Genomic DNA, 26,031 nt, shown 5'->3' on the forward strand with positions numbered 1-26,031 from the left:
TTTACAGAAAAGATGGCTATGGTAGGATTTTGTTGCTGGCTTTATCTATTTGTTAGCTACAGTAAAGACAGAGCCATTCTCTTCTCAGCAATGCACACCAAAAGATGAGGGGCAATGGACACAAACTGCTTTGAGGGAAATTCCAACTGGATATTAGGGAGAAAAAGTTTCACAATGAGGGTAGCCAAACACAGTAGTGGGTGGCCCAGAGAGGCTGCAAATCACCGTGCGTGGAGCTTTTCAAAGCTCAGCTAGATAAGCCTTGAACAACCTGATCTGATGCTGAAGTCAGCCCTGCTCTGAGCAGGAGGATGAACAAGAGAGTCCCAGAGGTCCCTTCCAACCAGAATTATTCTGTAACTGAAAACATACTTGAATGGCAGCTTTATTAGACTCCACGCAGACTAAAAAGAAGCTAATCTAACTAATACATTTAAAAAATAAACCTGCTTTCTACTCTACAAGTTCCGGTGACTTCAGAGAGGTTCTCCAATCTCAGTAATTTACCTTATAAGAGTAAGTGTCATAAACTGATCTGTAATTGGCACCGTCTAGAAAACTCTGATAAGAAGTGACCATTTTCAGTTCACAGAATAAAAACCTCTACATTTCTGAGTGTGCCTTTTGAAACACCTTTTATACGCTGCTTATGAACACAGAATATTGAAAGAGGCTAGTAAAGGCTAATACGTACCTATCAAGTACATAGCCAAGAGCCTTATGCCGTATTCCTGAGTAAACCGATGGGCTTGTTTCCCAAGCAATTAAATTGGAAGCATCATGGAAAAGATGAATGTTTACCAAGTCAAAGGCACTATGACAAAAAAAGGAAAAAAATAAAATGATTCAGGATAAAAGAAAAAAACATTTGTTGCATCAGCAAAGCATTCAACATAATAACACTTACTGTATTCTCTCTTACATTACCTTAATATTTACTCACACAGACTGTACAAATTAAGCTATCATCATCAGAAAATTGTCAAAGACTATCATCAAACTTATGACAACTCATCCACAGGTAAGACTGCATCTAGGCTTCTGCTTAAAATATGCATAATATGAAAATGAAAAGCAATTTGTCAGTTACAATTCACAGAAATCAAGCAGTATCCTCTCACTAAAATATTTTTAAAACAAAATTGAATGTGTAAACAAACAACTTCAAGTTTATAAAGCTGTAGCTAAATACCTAGTAGAACTGTAGCTTTGCAATAAACAAAATGAAAAGCTACTGACAGGAGAATTTTACTGACATTAAAGGCTAAATCATATCACTGCAACTCCTTATCTGTCCCTGTGTGGAGAATGCCAAGATAATAGTGGTCAACCTGCACACCACTTTGAGTCGGGAAGAGGACACAGGCTGTTTAACTCGGACTGTGCCTGCAGGATCATAGAATCATGGAATCATTTAGGTTGGAAAAGACCTTTAAGATCATCGAGTCCAACCGTAAGCCTAACACTGCCAAGTCCACCACTAAACCATGTCCCTAAGTGCCACATCTACACGTCTTTTAAATACCTCCAGGCAGGGTGACTCAACCACTTCCCCAGGCAGCCTGTTCCAGTGCTTGACAACCCTTTCAGTGAAGAATTTTTTCCTAATATCCAATCTAAACCTCCCCTGGAGCAACTTGAGGCCATTTCCTCTCATCCTATCACTTGTTACTTGGGAGAAGAGACCAACACCCACCTCGCTACAACCTCCTTTCAAGTAGGTGTAGAGAGCGATGAGGTCTCCCCCCTCAGCCTCCTTTTCTGCAGGCTAAACAACCCCAGTTCCCTCGGCCGCTCCTCATAAGACCTGGATGAGAAGCTAGCCTCAGAAAATCAGTAAAATTTGTAAAATTTCACAGCTTTCCTGCCTAACCTGAAAGACAGGTGTATTAACTCATCCTTTGCTACTTTGCAGTGAGGCAGGGAGTCAGACAGCGGTCCCTTCACCTGGCTGGCTCAGCCAAAGCCCACCGCATCGGCATCCCCTACCAAGTGCTGGCAATGCACTCTAGAAGGAAATAATCCCAAGGGGTAAACGCTGTCTCAGCTTTGGGAGCTCTGCCCTCCAGGAGGAACATGCAGGAGTCGAGGACTGCTGTTACAGTGCCCAGTGTCTGCTTTGTGGGATGGCCAAAGACCGACAGAAGAGATTTCTGAAAAGAATCATATTGCTTCTATGGAAAATCTATGGATTTTGGTTTGGTTGAGGACAAGAGAAATAGGGATATTCTGGAAGTTCCTTCTTAATCAATGAAACCAACTTCAAACCCCTGTGAAACAGAAATACCTTCTCTTGCCCCCTGCATAAAAGCTAAATCATAGAATCATAGAACAGTTTGGGTTGGAAGGGACCTTAAAGATCATCTAGTCCAACCCCCCTGCCATGGGCAGGGACACCTTCCACTGGACCAGGCTGCTCAAAGCCCCATCCAGCCTGGCCTTGAACACTTCCAATGATGGGGCATCCACAGCCTCTCTGGGCAACCTGTGCCAGTGCCTCAGCACCCTCATTGTAAAAAAATCCCCTCCTTATGTCCAGTCTAAACCTGCCCTCTTTCAGTTTAAAACCATTGCCCCTTGTCCTGTCACTACAGACCTTGGTAAAAAGTCTCTCTCCATCTTGTAAGACCCCTTTCTATATTGAAAGGCTGCAATAAAGTCTCCTTTGAGCCTTCTCTTCTCCAGGCTGAACAACGCCAACTCTCTCAGCCTTTCTTCACACAAGAGGTGTTCCATCGCTCAGACTCTCCTTTGGACCCACTCTAGCAGGTCCATGACTTCCTATGATCACTATGTGTCCACCCTGTTTTCCCGTCCATTTGTTGCGACAGCTATTTATAACTATATCCTATTCAGTGCTAGTGCCTAAGTTCCTTGACACAGGGACTGGAATTTGCTATGACACTGCACAACACTTGGCTGACTTTGGCTGATAACAGTATTTTTAACAATAATAATACTGCTAGCCTTACAATGTACCTGTATGCAACTGTCTTCTTGTACCTTAAATCACTTCACACAATCCCACTTTTCGCTGTGGCAGAAAACCCTCACATAGAAGGAATTTTCTGTTATAAACACACGGAGACAGAGGAATTTCCTATTGTCACCTATGTTAATCACATACGTGGTGTCACTTCTAGTGTGCTGGGAGTCACCTGGAAGGCAAACTGTCTTTCTGAACGCTGGTTTCCCACTGCTGACAGACAGGACACATCTGAGTGGCAAACAGAAAGCTATCCAGGTGTCACGGCCAAGCTGGCATGCTGCTTGTGGCTTTTTGTGTCCTAGAGACCTGGTCTGCATTTTTAAAAACTATATCATCTCATTGCTTTGCTATTAAGCTCTTTTGGTGATGGGACGTGGTGAATCACAATGAAACCAGAAAACTTGGAATACTCTTTTCACACAGATTTAGCAACACCACCACCTCACCACCTCCCTAACAAAAACCCCTCAAACAAACCAGCGTGTGCAGGAATTCCTGCACACTGCATTGAGAAACTGAAGAAAAGGTGTCTCCTATGAAGTTCCAAAAGCGATACTTAAGGGACAGCATTGACAATGTTACGTTTTGGAAAGGAGGTCCCTCCAGCACCTCCAGAAAGTAGCGTGCCCCATTAGCTCCTACATGCATAATACTGCTATGTGCCAAAAACGCTGTTGCACTTCACTTTGAGGGCACAATTTTGGTTAGTGTTTCAAAAAATACATTATGGGTGGGTTCCATGAACACTAATAATAATAATTACACTAGCATTGGACTGACAAGGGTAAAAAATTTCATGGGTATAATTGAATAGATTTCTTTAAACTTTTTTTAAACTATGAAGAAACAGAAATTACATACCAGAGTAGAAGTAAGTCTGTCCTAGAGGACTGTTATAAGAAACGCAGCTATTTAAAATGCTTTATTCTCACATTTAGAAAAAATGCTGACAAAGTTTGGTTGTAGCTGATTGAAAGTAGCCAACACTTAAATGCGAAAAGACATCATGGGAAGAATGGAGGCAAAATGAAATTCCCACAGCTCTAATAAATGTCCAGTCTCACTGACATTTTTAGGCAGGATGGGGGCGGTCATACTAGACCCGTTCTAAGCTCTCTGTCCAAGTATACTTCAGTACTGTTCCTGTCCTCAGCAGCTCAGACATACTCCATGGACAAAGGATCTCTGTCAGCTTCCCTTCACAGACATGCGGGTTCTTGGTTTTCCTGTCCGAGATCCCTTGAAACAATGCTGACGGCCACAGAAATGCTCCTCAGCCATGCACTGCTCTTCCAGGCACTGTATATTTTGTGGCTATACCCCCTTTCGGCAGCTCTTATCTCGAATAGTAGCTGCAAACACATACCAATGATTTTGCGAAGGGCTCCAAACCCATGCATTCTCCACCTTAGGACACGCTAAATGCAGAGATGCTACTAGATAAAGCAATAAAGCACATGTTCTCATTTCTCTGCTTCACTGACGAACACCATTTGGGCTTAGCCCAGAGCCATCTATGGATTTCAAGCTGCCTCTTCCCAGAAAAATCCACTGAATGTCCTCTCAGTGTCTTCCCTCTCCCTTGGCCTTACTGCTAATGAAAGGTCCATTTAGTGAGTTTTCAGTCCCCTTTGTGAGGTGAACCACAGCTCAGCCCCATCATCTGACTGTATTACCTTGCCTGGGATTGCAGATTTAAAAAACAGTTTTTCCCTTTATAGGAGCCAAGCATTTTGAATTTGAACAAATGGCTAAATCATACCGACTTTGCATTACTAGTCCTGTGCACAGACATCTCGCAGTGTGGAGATAAAAAACAACAGAGAAGGCAAACATACTTCACGTTCAAAAAGGAGTTTGCAGCCTGCCAGCGAGAACATGGGAATAGACTTTGGCAGAGAAAGGTATCAAGCAGAAACTCCAAGCTGTGCACAGGGAGATTCCCCAGATCGTGACAGAGTCAGGGAACAGATCTGGACACAGCAAGTCATGGCAGTCGAAACAGCGAATGCACGATAAAGATACACAGGTCACCAAGCAGCCGGCACGAAGGCCTCTTCCAAAGATACTGGTGGGGTTTTTTTGGCTACTGGGAACAGTGTATCTTCCTGAATGAACTCACAGTGATGATAAAGTAGTCCTACTAACCTTCGTATTAAGATATATAATTAGTACATAACTACAAAACATAATCTGGAGAGGATGGCTCGAGATGTCCATTCCTGTCTGAAGGATGAACAGAAAGAATCCCTGTAGGACAGGGAGAGACCTCATGTCAAGAACTCACCTCCTGTGTGAAGGTATCTATAATCCATCCCCATCTGCCTAAAAACTCCTTGTTCCTAATATTTGCTAACGGAGGACCTTCCACCTACAATTTCCCTGTCCTTAAATTAAAACTTTCATCATATTACGTGTTTTTCTGCAAATGAAACTGATTTCCTTCCGCCCTTTTTGCAGGGGAGACAGACAGCAACCGGTCTCCCAGATGTGGTGAGCCAAATTTTTTCAACTCCTACTCAAATACTCCTACCATTCTTGACTCTCCTGTTCTTCTTCCAGCTTACCTAAAGCACAGCACTCAAAACAAGACAGAGTAGCCTATCAAAGGCCTTGGCAGCACTCAATTAAATAATTACCGTACCTTCCCCCCTTCATGTCCTTCACATGATGTATCTATTAACACATCTCATTAAGATAATTATGAACCTATTGAATTTCTTCTCCCTTGATCATTTTCTACAGTATGGGTAATGAGTCAGTTATTCCCAATATTGTATTTGTGCTTTTGAATTCTCCTCTCAAAGTGGAATGCTCTGCACTTCCCTGGCTTTAATCTTGCGATCCTACTTTCTCTAAAATAGCAAAACAATTTTCATTGCTGATTCTGACCTCTGATACACTTGCAAACATTCCCAGGTTGGTGCCATACCTACATTTTATAAATGTATTCTCTACTCCATCCTCCCTACCAAATATAAACTATATATGTAAACTGTATTTAAGACTGTAACGCATTCAGGGCACTATCTTGCACCTATTAACACAATAACACTAAGAACTATTGGAATAGAAATAAATACGACCCCCCTCCCTTATATTCAAGATACTAAAAAAAAAAAGGGGGCAAAAAAAAGGTGCATGTAGTTAAGTAGTTCTCTTTCGTTTTTTCTTAAAATGAAATCTCTGAGTGCCCCAAAATTCCTTATTTCTTCATTCACACTAAAGATAAGCTAATGAAGAATAATGGATGTGTAAAATTTGGATTCTCAGAGGAACTCAACTGGGGCAGATCACTGAATCACAGAGGAGGAAAAAGAGAACAGTTCTCCAAAATCTTTTAAGGTTACTTTTTTGGGTTTTTGGAAGCCCTCTGTTTTTGGCATGAGGTACATTCTATAATGAAGTTTTCCTAGGCAGGGAAAATTAATAGCTCCCTTCAAGGATTCACACAGAAGTATTAACTGGCTACAGTCTCCTGGCTACATTTTTATTGAACTATTAGCATGTAGAAATGTATAGATCAAAAGTCATGATTATGAAAATGGCCATAACTCTGTTCATGTGCATATGCACATAGGCTGGGTTTAAACACTTACTAGCCCATGAACAGACTCACTATGCACTTAGACCTAATTAGCTGCATTTTCTAACCCCCTGTATTTCCCATAATATTTCACTTTCATTCTCCAGAAATTGTTCACAGTAACTTACCCCTTCAACTTCTCATTAGAAACATTTGAGATCCTGTTAGATCATGTGGATCATAATCGCAGACTGTTCCAGACACAAAACTACCACCATAGCTCACCTCATTACAGACCAGAAAAAGCCGTGAGCCTCCTCAGCCTTACTTCCCAATATACCCTTAGGAAATATAAGCATAGTATATTATCTGATCAGAACATCTAGCTACAGACTGCTCCTTCCAAGAACTATCCTTTTTTAATATCAACCTGCAAGAAAACATTTCCTTTAAAACTATCTCTGAAGAACATTTTTTTCTCAGAAAGGCCTAAAAGTAAATTCACATTTCTTATCTGCAAAGAGGAAATCCAAGAGGATAGGAGAGACAGAACCTGGAAAAGTCGTAATATAAGAGGAAAGGCCAGATTAGCAATTGGTGCTAAATACCCACTTCTGCAGATCTCCGCTGCTGGAATCACATGCCATGTCATATGGATCTGCAACAATTAACAAGAACCTACATTATCCCATAGCTGCCTGCCTGATTTCTGGGTCAAAAGTCTGTAAAAGGAGAAAACCTGCTGCTTGTTCATTTTTCACAAACTGTTTGCTTAATCCAATAAACATGTTTACGCAAACAAGCAACAACACTGTTCAGCACTCAAAAGTCAGCCTGTGTGAACATTCATCAGACTTTAAAATCAGATTTACAGTTTTAAGACGTGAAACGACCACAGGAAGAAGGGAAAAATGTTGAACATTCACATACATTTAGGTGACTATAACATAAATAAGCAGTAAAGGCCAAAACTATGACTAAATGGTGAAAAAGTATGGTCAGGTTTCCAGGTAGGACTAGAGAAATCTGAACCATCTGTGGGTTTATTGAGCTCTCCTTGTGTTAAGACCAAGAAAATTTTCAAGCTCTCTCAGGTACAGTGTTTTGCACAATCAGCTCCTCTCCCCAACATACACCACTACTATTACTACTATTATTGTTATTAAAGATAACATTTTCAAACACGGATAGTAAACAGCTTCAGTTATGAGATACACCTCTTGTCAACACTAGTTGGCACTGCTTCTTCCAAAGACAGTGATCTAGCGTGTAACATCACAATGATGTTCAACTTCTAATTTCATATAGTTGCCTGCTCCCCTCAGCCCCCACCTCTTTAGGCTGTTGGATGATCCCAAGAGCAAAAAATGTTTGTTTCTTCTGTAAGTTTTCACAGCACATCTTATGAGGAACTCTCTCTGCCTTGACGACAGCCAGGTTACATAGAACTTATTTAAGTCTTGCTGGGTGGGATGTTTCCTCAGCAGTCTACGAGCGCACAGATAAGAGGTGTGCTGCCTGCTCTCTGCTGCCCCTCCATCAAACCCTGCTAGTGAGTGCTGGGCTGCCAGGTGCTTTATTCTGCTCTAGGATGAAAATAAGCAACCTCACAGAGAACAGGACCATGCCTTGGGTTTAAAATGGGAATCCTGACCTGAATACGACAAATAAAAAGTTCTGTTCCAGTAAAAGTAACATAGTAGGAACTGGTTTTAAAAAGCTGCATTCCTTAAAAATAGAGTCCCTCCAATGACTTCACTGGAAAATGGACTGGGCTTAAAGGGCTGGCTTAAAGAGTTCATAGAGAACATTCTCTTTCCTCAGAAATCCCAGAGGTGAGGGCTGCGTACACCCAGGCACAGGCATCTGACCCAGGTGAGACGCTGTAGAGCCTCGGCTCTATCAGGCATGATGGGGAGCAGTGGTGGGGGGACGCCTTTAGCTCCACACTGTGACTCCGGTGGCCTTGGTCACAGACACCAAGCTTTGCTGATCATGCTTGACTGAGAGGTTGCGTGTGACCTGAATTATCCCATGCTAATTGCACATACAAATGAACATTAACATTCCATTTTGTTATGCATCATTACAACTTACTGAGCATTATGTGTTCAATAAATAATAAAGCAAAGCAACTGTTTTGGAACCAATCTGTTCTATGAATAGACCAATCTATACATACGAATACCTTCTTTGAAATAGTTGTTAACAAAAACATACATAACATACACATAATCAGAAATAACTTAAAGATGCAACTTACCAATCAGTAATACACCATCTCGTTCGAATGAAACCTTTTCTGGACCACTTGCACTGAAAAATAAGCAAATAAGAATCAGTCACCTTAAGTAAAGGATTACTGTGAAAGTGAAACGTACAGAGAACAAAACAAAACCAAGTTCATCCATATGCTGTAGCTAATAAGCACTACGCACCAACTGAGGTAACCTGAAAACATATATTGTGTCTCTTATAAATCCTGGAATTATTTGTATTTTTGGTCCTGCAGTAGTTATAAACTTATGTGTAAAATTAATATAAACCCTGGTAGTTGTTTATAGATGAAAGATAACAAATTAGGAAAGCTTTACAACTGTATTTATGCTTAGCCTAAACCAGCAAATTCTTACTGTCTATGCACAAATGTCTTGGCTTCTTTGTAATTTTACCTGAACTGTAAAATGTCATCAGAGATTTACATCAAATTAAAATGAATGAGATCTGCTAGAAAGCTATTTCTCCTGCTGAGCCAACCCACCCAATATTTCTATAAAAGTTAAGGGGAATTTAAATAATGGTAAAACATTACATTTATCAAAACTTCAACGTCTGCGAGAAAGCCACAAATCAGCTCATGCCAACATATGGCACTTATGATACAGCAAAAGGATTTTTTCAGCACCACTCGTAAGCCACTGCCATAAATTACAACCTCCCACAAAAAGACATGATTCTGCATCCTATTTATTCACTGTTAACAATGAATGTGGGGCTAGGCTAATGTTGTCTGGTAATGAATATTGCACCAGACAGGCCTAAATAATGATGGCAATGATTTTGTAGCAAAAGACTGCAACTCCTTATTACGAATAAAGTGCCAGCCATAGCAGAGCATCCCCGCTGTTCAGGGGTATCGCTCTCCTAAGCCTCTCCTAAAGCACTGCCTTCCGAAGAGACTTGCTGGACGTATTTATCCAAGTCACTGTGAACAGACAGTCCTCGTGAAATTCTGAAGTCCCAAATACTGCTGAGATAGTGAAGTGCCTCGCAAAATCTAAATGGGCTCTTTTCTAATCACCTTTCAGATAACAGTTACCTATCTCCCACCTCCTCCCCTCTTCAGGCACAAACATGGTAACCACAGTCAAGACCAACCAGATGTAACACCGCTCTTTTCCTGGGGCCCCTTTCCCATTGGGGTTCTCCTTGCATTCAAAACATGCTTATGAAGATTCTAAAGTGATTATTTTACTGAATAAATAATAGCTTCTTCTTGAAAGCTTGAATGTGAAAACTATGTACTGATATGCAGTTGTTCTCTTCTATCCAAACCCAGAAAGATGTGCAAAGTTACTTGTAAATGACAGCTTATTTCATTGATTGCACTCAGCTTCAGAGCTTGTAATTTTGTGGAAAAAGTGTTACCTACATGCTACAAAACTAAGAAGTAAAAAATTGTCTACAAAATTTATGCACAGTTATGTGCTCCAGATTTTGGGAAACCTGTTTTTAGTATTTCTTAACTTCAGGTGGCAATTTCAGAATCACCTTTCTACAGGCTTGTGGGACCTTCCTACACAGACTGCTAGAGCCAGATTTTACTGCGAGAGCCACAGGGAAAATTGCAGCTTGGCTGCTTACCTGAGGACCCAGCTGTGCTGGCCCTGACGAGGAAGGGTTGGAGGTTTTTCCTGCACAAATTTTATCAGCTTTGCATTGCTACAGCAGTGGGCAGCACAAGGAAGTAGTCCTCTCAAGACTGGCGAGTCCAAGAACAGTGACTATCAACAAAGTCCTTTATGCAGTGAGTCAAAACTCGTATTTTGATACTGTGGACACACATTGAACAGCCTTCTTCTGTTCTTGACTTATGTCTGTACTTACAGTTGGCTTTCAGTAGCTCACAGGACATATATTAAGAGGGGATAAAACAAATTAACAAAACAAATGTTTAGCCAAATGTAAAGATTTCCTATAGACAAAAGGAGAAAAACCTCCTAAACCCAGAAGGATTATACAGAAATAAATGGACTTCTCTTCTGAGCATATGCAAAGTTTACAACACCCCCCGCCCCCGCAGATCTGTCTGGTGACTCCTGGCAGCTGACTGCACCAATTCTGTAACTACAGACAGCAGGGGATGTTTTTGAGATATTTAGTAATTAACATCAGTTGTTTGTTGATGCTTGCAGGTGCTTAAATCTTTTAAGAATTTGGGCTTTTGAAAGCAAGTAAATTTGCCTAGGTCTAATACGGTCGTATTCAGGGAGGAAATCCTAACAGTTCACTACTCTGAAATCCAGCTGATGGATATATTCAGAGGGGAATTAATTTCTCTGAATCCTTATTACTTTTGTCTTAGGAGAGCCCAACTTTTGATTTTTCTTAAACTGCAGCTCTACTGAGAAAAACTCTGTGGTGACTGTGAATAAATATCTACTTCATTGTAAATATTTTTTTTTTCAACACTGAAAGATAACCTCTTCTGTAGATCCAGTAGTCATTCTGGTAAATCAGGGAATGACTGGCTGGAGGGCTAACACACCAAATCTTCCTAATAGTCCAGCTTTCATGGCTGAACTACAAATCCCATAATCCAATAAGGTCTCTTCTATTCACAGTTTCTGTGATGATCATGACAGCACAGTTACAAGTTGAGATTTGGCAAAATGTCAACATTCAGTCAAAAGCAAAACAATTAAAAAAGTTAAATGCTAAAAGCATTCAAAATTGGCTTAAATCTAATCTCAATCATAAAAGGGGAACTCTGCCATTTCATTCTTAAAAATAACCATATTGAACTTTTAATTACTGAAGAACAATACACAGAACTTAAAATCAAATAGTCCAAGCCGATGATGTGGCCCAAGATAATGTCTTCAATCAAGCTGCCATTTTTCATTTGCTAGTTTCCTCTTTGGCAATATAATAGGTACTTCAAAAGATGTAACATCAAAACAGGGCCAACTAGATCATGTTGCTGAGAGCCATATCCAGTTGGGTTTTGAGCATCTCCAAGGACAGCAATTCCACAACCTATCTGGGCCGCTCTTCTGTCATTTACCCTCATGGTGAAATCTTTTCCCAGATTTAGTCAGATTTTCCCTCGCTGCCACTGATGACTGCTGCCCCTTGTCCTGTTGCTGCACGCCACCCAGGGGCACGTGGCCCCATCCCTCAAGAGCCACCAGCTGGCCACTGCAGCCAGCAGCGTGGTCCCCCATCACCTTCCTCTCCTGGCAGCACAGACGGGCTCTCTGGCTTCTCCTCCCACATCCCATGCTCCAGCCCCAGAGGTGCCTCTGCTACGCTTGCTCCAGTTTGCCCACATCTGTCTGGTACAGGGCTTCCCAAACAAGACACTGGAGATGTGACGTGGCCTTGGAGTGCCAAATAGATGGAGGATTCCTTTCCTGGGACCTAACACATCCTGGGATGCTGCTGGCCTTCTTTGCCACCAAACTACCATGCCAGCTCACGTTCAACTTGCTGTCCATACAAGATCCGGGTCCTTTTCTGTTTTCTGGATAGCCAGCTCCAGCCTGTACCGCTTGACGAGGTTATCCCATCCCAGGGACAAGGCTTGGCATTAACCTTTGCTGAACTCCATGAGGTTCCCGTCGGACCATTTCCTCAGCCCGCTGAAGTCCCTCTGAACAGCAGCCCTGCCCTCCAGCATATTGACTGTTCCCCCAACTTGACATTATCTGCAAAGCTGAGTGTACGCTCCATCCTGTTGTCCGAGCTGTTAACAAAGGTGTTGAATAGTACAGATCCCAGCATCGAGCCCTGAGGAACACCACCAGCAACCAGCTGCCAGCTGGACTTTGTTCACCACCCTGTGAGCCTGGTGGTTGGCCAACTTCCCAGCCATCTTACACTCCACCTGCCCAGTACACGTCACTAATTGGGCTTCAAGGATACCATGAGAGACCGCATCAAAGGCCTTGCTAGAGTCAATGTATACAACATCCACAGCACTCCCCTTGTCCATGCAACTGGTCATCCAGGAAGATTTGCTCCATCACCTTCCCATGACTGAGGAGAGGCCACCTGGGACCCTTCTTGAAAAAGGCTGTGACGTTTGTGTTTTTCCAGCCCTCAGGAACCTCTCCCTTTTAAGATGGCAGCGAGAAGCCTCACAATGACATCAGCCAGATCCCTTTCTCCCTTGGATGTGCCCTGCCTGCTGCCATGGGCTCATGCACGTACAATTAGCTTAAGGTTTTGTGCAACCAAAGTGTATGAGACCTAGAGTCCTGTTGTCAGTCATTATCCACTTCTCCAGCAGGCCATCCCACAGGACTTTACTCTGATTCTGTCACTGACGACCTCACCAACACAAGCAATACCAGCATAAAGTATGCCCAACCCTCAGCACTGCTGCCTTATTCTGTTTCATGCAAGCCTACACTGATACAAGACAATTAAAAGGTATTTGCAACACAATTTTCATTTCATGACATGGTAAAATACAGAATTTCTTACAGTAGCTTGGCGTTTCCTCACACATACACTGCAAATACTGGTTTTAAGGGCAGTAGTATGTATTAGAGGCAAAATATTTTGCCAAAAATTTACTTTTACAAGTGTAACTGAAATTCTGACATCTCTCCATTAGAAGTCCTTAAAAAAAAAATTTTTTTTAAAAATCAGAATTTGAAAACTTGTAGTTACATTCCGCCAGCCTTTTCTTTGTGAATAGAGTCTCTCAGGAGATCGTGCTGACCTTTTAAAACCCCCTAGAAACACCACCTACATAAATAACCTCTGCTACATCGGGTAAAAGGACCTCCAGACAACATTAACATGAAGAGAGAGGTTATAGAGGGCTAATGTCAAAAAGCACTGTGAGCAATAAGTAATGCACACAAACCATGATTGATAATGACTAGCACAGAGCCTTAATTCATCTTTTCTCCATCATTTTACTGAGAGGGACCATATCAAATTAAATAGTGACCCAGCAAGGGTTTATTCAACCATACAAAGCAGGGGCATGAAGGAAAGACATATTAAAGTGGCAATGACTGCAGTGTAATTGCAGCTTCTTAAAGGAACACCACAGTTCAGAGGAAGACAGGAAATCTTGTACATGAAGCAGCTGAATACTGAGCAGCAAGAACAACTGAGGCATCAAGTGATGTTCAGCATTAACAGGCCTGCATCACCGTGGTGAGAACAACTCCTCCTCAAAGCCTCACGCAGGAACCTGTGTTTCATGTACTCACAATATGCTCAATGTTTAACCAGCCGGGAAGAGGAGCGTGTATTATGACAACTTTCCATAAAAACCATGCAGAATGTAGTTCCTGCCCTAAAATTACTTCCTTCCTTTCCTCAGATCAGTTTACAGAACTAAAGAATTTATGCTCTTGTGTTTTTAGGAGTTTATATACAAACTGTTCAAAGTACCTTTCCAATTTCCCTGTATTTCAGAATAATAGGCAGTATATGGAAAACTCAAGCCCAATTCAGCCTTTGAAGACTATCAAGCATTGTAACAGCACCATCAGTCATATTTTTACTGCTAAAGATTTTTAGAAGTCATTACATAAATTTAAAAGTCTGCAAATGAAAATATCTATGGCACTCATCAAAAAAATGTATAGTGAGAGCTTAAGAATATGAAGTCAATCTATCTAATGACAAAGTCTATTATGTAGTGTAATAATTAAATTGATAATTTGCCTTTTCACATAATGCTTTCATTACCCTTTATTTACCAGAAAATACAGTATAAAGAATCTAGTAAGAATATATCTATTGGAAGATCACATTTAAGTACCTGTGCATATATTACACATAAGAAATATGTGATAAAACCTACACTTGCTCCACTTATTTTTACGTACAAAACCATGGGACATGCAAATCATTATTGCTGTCAGCTTCTTCCTATACACATCACCAGCGAAGTTGCCAATGAGTAGGAATACATAATTTCTTCACTAAAAGTTATTTTAGAAGATAGAAATACAATAATGATGCAACTTTTGAAAGAAAGATCACGTTAAGCATTTATTTGTAAGAAAGTTTTAAGTTACCATGTCAAGTTGGCAGAAGGCCTGTGGAATAAGCCAAGGCTGAGGCCAATAGGTACGAGTATACACGCGGTGGGACAGAGGTTTCAGAGGTCCCTTTTTCATCAGTTAGACAGCCTCGAAGGACCAACTGGATAAAGGGGAATGCAGGAGCAGGGATGTGAAGTCAGAGTGGCCTGACCCTGCCAGCAGCTGAAGTGTGATGCTCCAGTCTAGGTCATTGCCAAAAATAGCTGAAAATAATGGGGTGTGTTTGAAAGCACAACACCGACTAGCAGCCTGTTCTCACACTTCATATCCACTGTCAGAGATACAATATTTCTTCTCTTTTACAAGGCACCTTCTTTTTCGCTCCTATATATCACTAAACTCTCCAAAGAACATTTAAGTCTATAAGAATTCCTTTATTTGGAACAGCAGAATTTAGGGTTGATAGGAGTATAAACAATGGACCTAAATTTTAGATGCCCAACCCAAAATATGGTAGTAATTCTGTAGCTCATTTCACTTTTTCGGAGAACGCAAAGAGTCATTACAAAACTTATTTTATAAAATAGTCATTAAAGGTAGATAATTACAATAATTAAATTTATGCTATTAAGGTAATAGCAGCACAGTGATAACATGACACAGAACTGCCAACAGCAAGGTTACATGACTCGTCCCAAAATGACAAAATCAGAACCCCGATCTTGCACCGTATTTGCTGCTATGGTCAGGATAAGCCTAACTCAGCATTTGACCAGATTCTCTTCCAATTAAGATTTTCTTTAGGACTCATCTATACAGCCAAATTATATTATCGTTGGAGCACATGACTTAAAATAGTTAACAAAAGCAACAGTGGTGGACAGAAAGATGATGGTTTGGGCCTTTTACTTGGCCCAAGTAAAAGCCAGCACAGGAGACTGGGGAGGTACTTCAGCTCATGCTGGAGAACGTTACCCAGCCTAGGCTGAATAAAGCAAGGACACCTATGCCTCGATATCATAAAATTACCCTTGTTTTACTGTGTAATTTGTATATTCCCCCACCCCAACCTGTAAATTACCTTTAGATACTCGTAACTTGAACACACTTACTTAATTCCTTTAACTTCAATAAATAATTCACTTATTAATAATTTGTCTATTTAACATTAAGAATGCAAAAGTTAGTAGGCTTTGGACCTAATACAGCCCAGTAGTTGAACCACTGTTTAATATCTTAAATATAAAAATGCCATCCTTCACCTTAAATATATAATGCAGCTGAACAACATGCCTTACATATTTTGGATCACTGATGTGCTTTAATATTTCCAAATACAGTATTTGGAAAGAAGAAACTTTTGGAAACAGAATTTAAAGATGACCTATAGCTTGGGAAGGAGGAAAGAGAAAATTGTTTCTTATTGCAGATTTCAAAGCAACAATCTTTATTTTGACTTTAACTGATAGTCACTAGCTGATCCACCATCTGTAAGCCAGCATAAAATCAGGTAGAGATGATATAGATCATCTGTACACTCTCAGAGAGGTATCTACATTTTAAAATAGGAAAAAAAGTTCCTACTTCATGTCCCAGAAAGGGGATACCACATCTTTCACCTTAGAGTATTAAGTCTCTTCTCAGATCCTCTGTTAATAGGATTCCTTTAGCCAGCAGATGGATTGTGAATACAGGCAGTTTCATCTACTAAAAGACAACATAAATCATCATTGAGAAAGGAGAGACCGCAGTAAGGTTATCACCATACAGCCTTCTCCATGAAAGGTTTGCATTAAAGCATTAGTGAAATTAATTCATCTTTCATAAGAGCTTTGAGCAGTATCTGTGATCTATGATAACAACCAATTTCTCACTATGGGGAAAAAAAAAATTACTCAGGCCTGATAGACTACACAAATCTGCTTTTTTTTAAATGGCCTAACATTATCTGGAGTGTTGCTCCCAGAGGCATCATTTGAGTCTTACGCCTAGCCAAGAGGACCCATAAATCAAGACAGAAAGTTTTGTTAGTTTTATATGCAGTGGGCTGTAATTATTTTGAATTGCATTATGCCTCAATCATTGTAATTACTTTTAGATCATCCTTAAGCAGCAGTAATAAAAAGAAAAGAAATCAGTCTTAAACCATTTCTCACACAAAACATTGTAAATGTGATATAAGAAGTCTGGCTAAAACACACAAGGGCATGTAAATGTAATGTTTGGACAGATATGCTGCTCATGCATTCTGCTGTGTCAACTCAAATTTTCAAAATACACATTATTTTGTGGTCTTTTAATTAGCATTGTTATTACCAACACTCGTCTAGGAAGAAAATAGGTGATAACAAGATATTAGCTTTAAAAATAGAAACATGTATATGAGAACTAAAACTATGTCACTGCTGGTTTTTTCATGTTGCTGTACTTATTTGTGCTTGAGAGACTCTTTGGTCTTCAGTCCAAAATGAAAAACAGCGTAGTGTAAAAATCATCACAATTATTTTCTAACTTTTCAAGTCACATGAAAAATATGCTGGCTTGGTCTATGCTAGGTTGCACGCCAAATGAGCATGGAAAATCACGGGACTGTAAATACCGATGCTGCTATTATCTGCATTATTGTAGTCCTGGAGAGCCCATACCACTTTACTCTCCCACTGTGCGAAGCTCTGAAATAAAACAGTTAAATCCCCCAGCCTGTTCTATGAGTCTTGCTGCAACGCTATTACAAGGAATTGTGCTGTGTGCAGGAACAGAACTAAACTTCCAAGGTGCTTCAGGCATTCGTTCATATCTTAATTTGCAAGTGTTTGTGGATTTTCTCTTTCCCTATTTATTCCTCCTCCAGCTAAACAGTATCCTTGACAACACCAGAACATGGTGCTTTCTCCTTAGAAAAGTCATTTAAGGTAATGTAATGAATGGGAACGGTATGAAGGTGTCAGATCCTCAAAAGGTATCTAGCTGTTTCTTGGGTTCTGGACCTAATAGTCCTGTACCTAAAGCAGCGCTGCGGGGAGTACTGAATATAGAAGCTATTGCTCCAAATACAAACATGGCAACAACTGATCCCTGAGCACCCACAAGAAACAAACACAATCCCTGGTCCACAAAACAGTGTGGGAAAGCCACTAGACTCAACCGTTTCTCCGAGAGACTGTGAAGAATTGTTCACGTAAGAGGCGGTAATAAACGATGCTGAACAAGTTACAAATTTGCCAGTCTCATGATGAAACAAAAGCAGTGAAATAACGATGGAAATAATTCTTCCTGGGTATCAATGAACAATCCATAACGTGGCCTATTGCTGTTAAGCGTGATAACAGCGCTCACGCACTGCTGTTCAGTGCTCTCAGTATTACAATCAAATCATTCAACAGCACTGTGCGTTTCCTAGTTATGTTGTCAATCACCTATACTGCTACAGTTTATTGCTGATGGAGGAGAAAAATAAATATCTGAGTAACTGTTTTAAGTTCCTTCAAAATGATATAACACTTAACTTCAAAGAAGTATTTAATATGTTTATTCACAGGAGGTAAAAGCTAGTAAAATTATGTCAAAGGCAGTTTCCCTTCCAGATATAGAATATAAAAATGAATAGTGTCGAAGTCAAGAAAAAGAATAACCTACATCCCATCAACCTTGTAATTATTTATGCAGTGCTCTTCCAAGCACACATGCGCTATGTAAATATCTCTAAGTGTGTACATTTACAAATTCTAAATTAACTTTTAAAGTTCATTTAGTTCTTCCTTATATTAAAGTAGTAACATGCCTGTTTGATCCACAAATGCTATAGGAATTCAACAAATTTATTCACTCGGCTTGTAGTAAACACTAACCATTAAACACTCATGTTCTAGATGTTCTTAAGAAATTAAAAATGAGCAAATAAAGTAAACATCAAAGAAGAGAACTGCAGGCAAAGACTGCACTTGCATGTGCAACTGCACTTGCAGGTGCAGTGGAAGAAAACCCTCAGCTGTGCTTGTGTTTCTGGGTTTGACAAGACCTTCACCTTCAACTTCAAACATGCAACACTCTCCAGTTCTTAAGAGAACAACAAAAAAACAGAGTATGAGGGCAGTGTCAGAGGAAAACATCAGTATGTTTTCAAGTTACGCATATTCTTGCACCAATAAGAAACCACCTTTTCCCTACATGCAGTGACTGCAGTAGTACCTAGCTGTACTGAACAGAAACCAGTATCGCTGCAATCATGATTACAGAGCTGCTGCCGCTGAACACAAATGGAATCCATTCGAAGTCGCATCTCATCCTGCCAAGGAGTAAGTATCCCTGAAACAGACTTGCAATTGGCACTTGTGCTACTTCTTTGGTTTTAAATGCACAAACAAGTCTTTTCATCACTGTCTCCATCCTTCACAAGGATTTCCTACTATACAAAGAACTCCATTTGAATTTGGTAAATCCATGCAATGACTTAAAACGTATATTATAGGTGACAAGAAACCGACAAACAAATAAAAAACCAAGACTTGATTCTGACGTTATTTACATTACTGAGAGTAACTACTCAAGTAATCAGAGCAAATCAGAATCAAACCTAATATTTGGGAATGCTCCGTGGGATTGTACATACCTCAGGGAAATAATCCTGTGGAAACTTCTCTTTTTCCAGCATGGGCGTGCTTTCTAAAGTGTCTGAGTAGATTTCTTTCCCAGTAACCTTTTTATACTTCTTAGCTAGGAAGAGATATACATCAAAATTAACATACTTTCTTTAACATTATAAGCAACTCACATCACTCATCGGCAAAGCAGTGGCATCTGCCAAAATAGGTGGTAGGGTCTTAGCAAAAATATGCAAGCACTGAGCTGTTCGGGGGGAAAAAACAGAGACCACTAAACCATATATAAACATACTTGTTTATATCAGACATCTTTAAGCTATACAGTTATAGGTACTGTTTATTTTTACTGTCCGGAGCACCGTAAAGTGCTGAAGCTCTAATTATGACCGAGGTCTCTGTACACCCTTGCATGCAAACTTTCTGGCATGGTTCTTCCAGGAGATGCCTGTTTGCGTCCTCAGCCAGCATCCAGCAGTCTACGCTGGATAATTAACAGGAAAATTAATTAATACAAAACACATTAAGGTGAAAAATGTTACTTATGAGTAGTGATTATCTGTATGTTTTATCTAGCAACTCTTTTTTTCAGATTCTAAGTCCACCTACCTAAGCATCAACTGATGCACATCTGTAACACATTATTAATCACATCTTTCACCCATCAAACAAGCACATAATCATTCATTTAGATCATCTCAGCTTTTTGCCTTTTGCTTTAAATCAACAATATTGACAATCATCGACTTAGTGTTTGGCCACACTTAAATTGTCTGCTGGGCTAGCTCTGTCAGTGCAGGGGCTGATGTTTGTCACTCTGGAACTGACGCAGTAATGCTGATGGAACTCCTAATGAAAGATGAGTTGACCACAAGCTGAGCAGCCCACTCCTTTTGTGGAACTGATCTGAGGTAGACTTGTTTTTAATTAACAATTGTCTCTGCAAAGAAAGGTGACATCCTCAAGTCATCCACTGAAGTCATTCAAACACTACAATGCCCTGAGACAAAACAAGAAATGTGAAAAAAAAGTTCTTATATGAACAGATTGAATGTTTTCCCTCAGGGACGTGAGAGTAGCAGAGAATATGCTGCACCAAAACCAAGTGGTTTACTGAGTGGTCTGGAACAGCAAAATTAGAAATTTCTCTCCATTATGTCCTAAAACAGAAATGAGGACAGTCAATCAAATTCAGAAACAGCAATACGAACCCTGATAAAAAGAGGACGTTAATTTTCTACTTAACGCATTATTGTGCTGGGCAACTTACTGTCCCAGACTGTCAGACTCGAGCAAGATCCTGAAAAAGACTGGATATTCGTAACTATTTAAATACCTAGAACTACAACAGAAATCATACATGCATGAACAGAGCCTTAGAGAGGACAGTCGTTGAGCTTCAAGGCCTAACCAAAACAGACTCCTGAGGTGCAATTGCCTCGTAGCTGCCCATCAGAGGATTTCCTCTGGGTCTCTGCCATGTTTAGAAACAGTTTCTGGACCAGACAGAACAGCGGTCTGATGCAGTACAGCCATCCCTGCATGCACGGCTGGAAACGATTTTCCACTCTGCCAACATCCCCACTACCTACATGCCAGCCTCCATCAATCAAGAAGGCCAGTAACATAAATCGCCAAGTTTCAGCTGGGTGTTCCTTACTCAGTTAAGTAACTGAAAATGATTAAAAAAATAAAAATCAGATCTCAGAACAAAAAGGCATTCTTTTTTTTCCTTATTTCCTCCTGAAATGTTCTGTGCTTATACAGGCAGCTCAGTCAACTCTGAATTATTTGTATAGTCACTTGAAAACCCTTAAGAGTAAAAAGGTCTTATTTTTGAATGGCCTTCACTGATACTAGGCCTTCTGCATCAGTTCTCCTGACCAGATTATTTCAAACCAAGAAAGTAAAAATCTTGCTCTGGGGATATGCAGAAGATGAATTGAACTCACTCCATTCAAACCCCGTATCAGCGGCTCTGTGACCTTGTAGCTACCCACCTCTTTCAGATTATCCATTTCTGACTATCCGCACATGAAGTTGACATGTGAATTTAAAGCTGGAATGGGTGCTGTGTTTTTAAAAGAGACTTAGCGGTAAAGCACATCATTTTCCAAAGTCTTTAATGAATGGTTACAACACAGACAGAAACAGCACAGACTTTTCAGCCTTAACAATCTATGGATCTATACAGCTCATGAACAAGAGGTTCTGCTTCTTGATCCACTTCGTACTTGGTCTCTCTCCTGATCGGGGCAATGTATTGGCATGTCTAAAGACGAGAACCTGACTTTACCAAACTCCTCCGACATAGGAATTCGGGCAGCTATCTTACAGCTACTGTTAAGCTGGAACTACCCAACTGGATTGAGTTTTGACTAGGAATGCATAAGAGAAAAACTCCAAAACAACTATTATCAAGAGCCCTGAACTGTTCAGTTCTACTGGATGTTTGGTGAAAACACCAAGCAATACAAAAACCTGTCACTTTAAGCTGTCTAGATAACGTATTTTATATAATCTGAGGAAGCATTTACTGTAATGTAGCAATACATCTTCAGGGGAAAAAAAAGTATCATTCTTTATGTGCCAATCGCTTTGAGATCTGGCTCCCACAGGAAGACTAAACAAATATCCTGATAAACTAATGTGGCATCATTCTAAGTAGATCATGGATGGATGTGCCCCTTTCAGTAAGTTTAACAGTGTCAGCAAAAAGATCCCGATGTCATTCAGGATACAGAAAACATTTGGCAGAACTGTAAGGACTGAAGGCTTCTGCTGTGAGAACCTAAATAAAAGGCAGGACTTGGCAGAAAGGAGGCACTTTACCATCAACTTATGTTAACATCAATGCTAAATATGAACCAGCGATTCATTTACATGACTGCTGAGAAGGAAATGCAGGAGGAAAGACGCATACCTTCTCATGTATCTCCAAGTAAAAATACTTCTACACTGTTTCTGTAAATCAAAGTGGTAGACCGAAACTGGCCTAATACCCCCGTCAGCAAACCCCTCTGTTGGATGATGGCCCTTTAGAACACATAGCTTGTCAACAGTTTAAACTGTAAGCAAACTTTTGGGCCTCTGACCACTGTAAAAATAGTCCAACACCTTCTATGCTGTAGCAAGTAATACGTGAGGCTGTAGGAGAAAATTGTTCTCATTTTAAAACTCAAATATGTCTTCCTGAGAACTGAAAAACAGAGACAATCTTTTTTTTCCAAAGACTATTCAGTCACATCCAACTGTGCAGTGAATTTTGAAAAGACACAGTGATGTTACAGGAATATTGAATTGTATATAAACATCTATTTTTTGCATGCTTTTGAGTAGAACCAGAATTTCATAATGATTTTTGTGCAGAGAACGTTTGTATCCATTTGGATTTTTCCTCTGATTTAAGAGCTTAATACACTGTGAAAATGTCAATAGTCAGGAGAGAAGAGGCAAGTTTTACATTTCCCCTGAAAGATGGGAGCCTTCAGGGTCATATTTTACAAACGCTACACTGGGAGACTGATTCAGCTCTACACTAAGAGAACAGCGGGTGACTTACAACACCGATTCAGTGTAGCACCTGCTTTCCTTGTTTTTTTATTAAGAGTTTTTTCTTTCCAAGTGATGACTGGGCCAAACACATCTTTATGTGCATGGTTCGCACCCCATCTGGCTTTGCTAAGGTTTTGCTAAGCAAAATGAAGCACTGAACATTTAAACCATTTATTTTCTGAACAACTATCTGCTTATTTCTTTTATATTGGTTATTTTCCTCTACACTTTTTCCTTCCATTTTCTTACTTTTTTTTAATTCTTACATTTTCTTTTAAAAGCCGTACAGTAGCGAATAAGCTGTCAATCAACGATTAATAAACCCAGAAAGCTCCTCTTTTCCTAAAACAGTTGTCATTTCACTCTGTCAGATGTCGCTAGAGCAGGACACCTCTCGTCTATGACCAGCAGGAGGGAACTTTAGGTGGAATTCAGAGCGAAACTGCTAGTCCTCCAGCACTGGTGCGATGAAGTTGTGGGCTCAGGAATTAGGTGTGCAGATACAGTTCACATATTACTGATGCACAAAGCCACTCACATGGCAAAACGAATAAACAGTTACTAACAGTGGACCAGGGACAGATCAATCCAGGGACTAGGGTAACACCTTGGACACCCATGCAATGCCAATATCCTCCATTATTTCCACCCTGCACACAGTTCGTCTGATAATATTATCACTACTTAGTGTCTGCAAAACTGTTCTAGTTTGGGAGAAAGACTAGGTATGACCTCTCATTAGAAGTCCCTACATCACTATCGAGTCTTCCAGTATGGTCTCTCAGAAATAAAATCTACTCTGAACTGCCTATGATATCGTAGCTAAAATTTTCCTTCAGCATTGAAACCAATGATGACAGGAGGACTTATGTTAGCTAAATCTTGAATTGCTATATACGTAGAACTACGGTTCAAATATTTCAGGGAAGGAAGACCCTGTACCCTCAATTACATGAGCAGAGAGAATCTGTCTCTACTGAGAACAAAAATAATGAATCTATATAATTAAGACAATTAGTTCACTCCATAGTTACCACCATTTCAACAGCGTCTCAGATTAATGGGATGCTAGATGTAGTGTTAATGTGACTCAGCTCAGTAAGCTAAATGAAGCTCAGAAGGTTTTTGTATTTAATATACAGACAGTTCTCAACTGAAATAACATAAATTTTATATAATCTTTTCTATATACACCTCAGGAAGCATTCAATAATTTTCTATGATATTTCTAATATTTAATGTACATAACCTAGCATTACTTTTAAACTTCTGAGATTCAGCAAGACCTCCAACCTGATCGATCAATGTGGGTTAAAAACAATGACACCCTCCTACTGACCTGCACTGCTCCAAAGTAATTTAAAGCCATAAATCTACCTCAGCTGCTTTGCAAAATGACCATCACTGTTGGACATTTAAGGTCTTGGTCCTATATCTGATCTACACGGAAGAACCCTGTGGCCATTCAGAGTTCTTTTGAAATCATCAGGGATCTCTATGGATCCAAAGGTCCATCTGCATGGGAACAATTAATGCACCGGTTTTCAACCCGTGGCCGGTCCACTGACTTCTTCTAAAAGGTCTATAAAAGGTAAGAAAAGTAGCGTCTGTCATCAGTGGACTTGCAGGCATTATACAGAAGTCTGCATATCATGGAAAAAACTGCTAGGCACCACTATCAGAAAAGATGACAGAAAAGCTGCCTTGATGTATAAAGCCCATTGACAATTAACAACATTTAATTCCTTTGCTTACCTTTAAAATCAAACTGGTAGATGTTTTTCAAAGATTCATGAAGAAAGTAGAAACTTCCTAGAGCCTGTAAAAAACAACAATAGAATAAGAAATTATAAAAATATCTACTTTGGCTAACTAAAACCAAAAAAGTATCATGCTTTCCAATTAAAAAAAACAGGAGAAATTAAATACTAATAAATAAAATTACTAATTTTTACATTTTCTAAGATCTATAAAAATATTCATTTCCTTTGTTGCTTCTCTGAAGTTTTATAAGCCATTATAAAGAAGATCCTTAACAGCTGACTAAACATGATAAGAGCACGATTACCAGGTGTACTTTTAGAAATACCAAATGGATGGATGCAATTAGTAATACAGACAAGTACCTTTCTAAACACTGAACACATCGCCACAATTCTTTTATAAAAGCCTGACAATTTCTGCTTCACTTTCAGAGCAATACAAATGCTTTTGGAGACTGCAGTACAGAAACAAGAGAAGGGTTGAGAGATTCAATAGCTTTTGAGAGCCAGGCACAGGTTTTCCATCTTCCTACCAAGCTGTGCAGAGTGAATGACTTTGCCAGCTGCAGGGCAGGCGTAACACTTAAAATCTAACAGGAGTGTTGGGAATATTTGTACATGCTTGTACAACTTTCCCTGTTCATAAATGTTTTGACAATAATTATAATGACTGAACAGTACAGTATGTCCATCTCTGCTAGCCACACTTGCAGAGCAACTGCTACTCCCAGCTTCGGTGCAAAGCCTACAGAGGCAATATTTTCTTACAATGCACTGACCCGAAGAGAAAGAATACACAAATATCTAGCAGGGGGGCTTAGATGTTTGAATACATGTAAAGTTTCTTGACACCCGCAGAACTGATGTGTTTCTAAGTATAAGCAGAAACAGAGTTTAGTGCCCACAACAATACATGAAAAATTTGAATTACTATTGAAAATAAAATACTATGTGTTCATAGTTCGGATTTAAATAGGACTTCTAACTCCTTCTGCTGATCTAGTCCTGAGCAACAACTCTCTTTAGTTTTTTTCAAAACAGTGACCTAATCCAACTACGGAATTCTGTTACAGTTTTAATGATTAGTCCATGACCAAGTAAAGCGTGTAAACACAGAAGTAATCTCTACCGCATTCAGAAAAGCTTATGAACTGCCATCTCAGAAAATCGATTTTAAAAGCATACCGAAGTCCACCCATATTCAGCAAAATACTAGCACCTCTTCCTTACAAATACTTAAGTAATTCCCTGGTTTCTGAAGATTTCTGAGATCTTAATCCTCAGTCCATCATTAAAGAAAGCATCTTTGTTCAGGATACCACCTAAGCACACCCCTTAGCCGCAAAGGCACAACCACTTTGGT

The 26,031-nt window shown here is 39.9% G+C and overlaps 1 protein-coding gene across 1 annotated transcript in view; it reads right to left on the bottom strand.

Moving 5' to 3' along the window:
• Positions 1–26,031, bottom strand: part of INPP5A (inositol polyphosphate-5-phosphatase A) — a 260,559-nt gene that overhangs the window by 94,782 nt on the left and 139,746 nt on the right. Inside the window, exons 5-8 of the mRNA XM_050898952.1 lie at positions 24,661–24,724; positions 19,362–19,465; positions 8,779–8,831; positions 695–814 (exon numbers count right to left, since the gene is read on the bottom strand). Coding sequence (XP_050754909.1) covers positions 695–814; positions 8,779–8,831; positions 19,362–19,465; positions 24,661–24,724 — 341 coding nt within the window. The remainder of the gene's footprint in view (positions 1–694; positions 815–8,778; positions 8,832–19,361; positions 19,466–24,660; positions 24,725–26,031) is intronic.

Source organism: Gymnogyps californianus, chromosome 6, assembly GCF_018139145.2.
Source record: "Gymnogyps californianus isolate 813 chromosome 6, ASM1813914v2, whole genome shotgun sequence".
In the NCBI taxonomy this organism is placed as follows: Eukaryota; Metazoa; Chordata; class Aves; order Accipitriformes; family Cathartidae; genus Gymnogyps; species Gymnogyps californianus.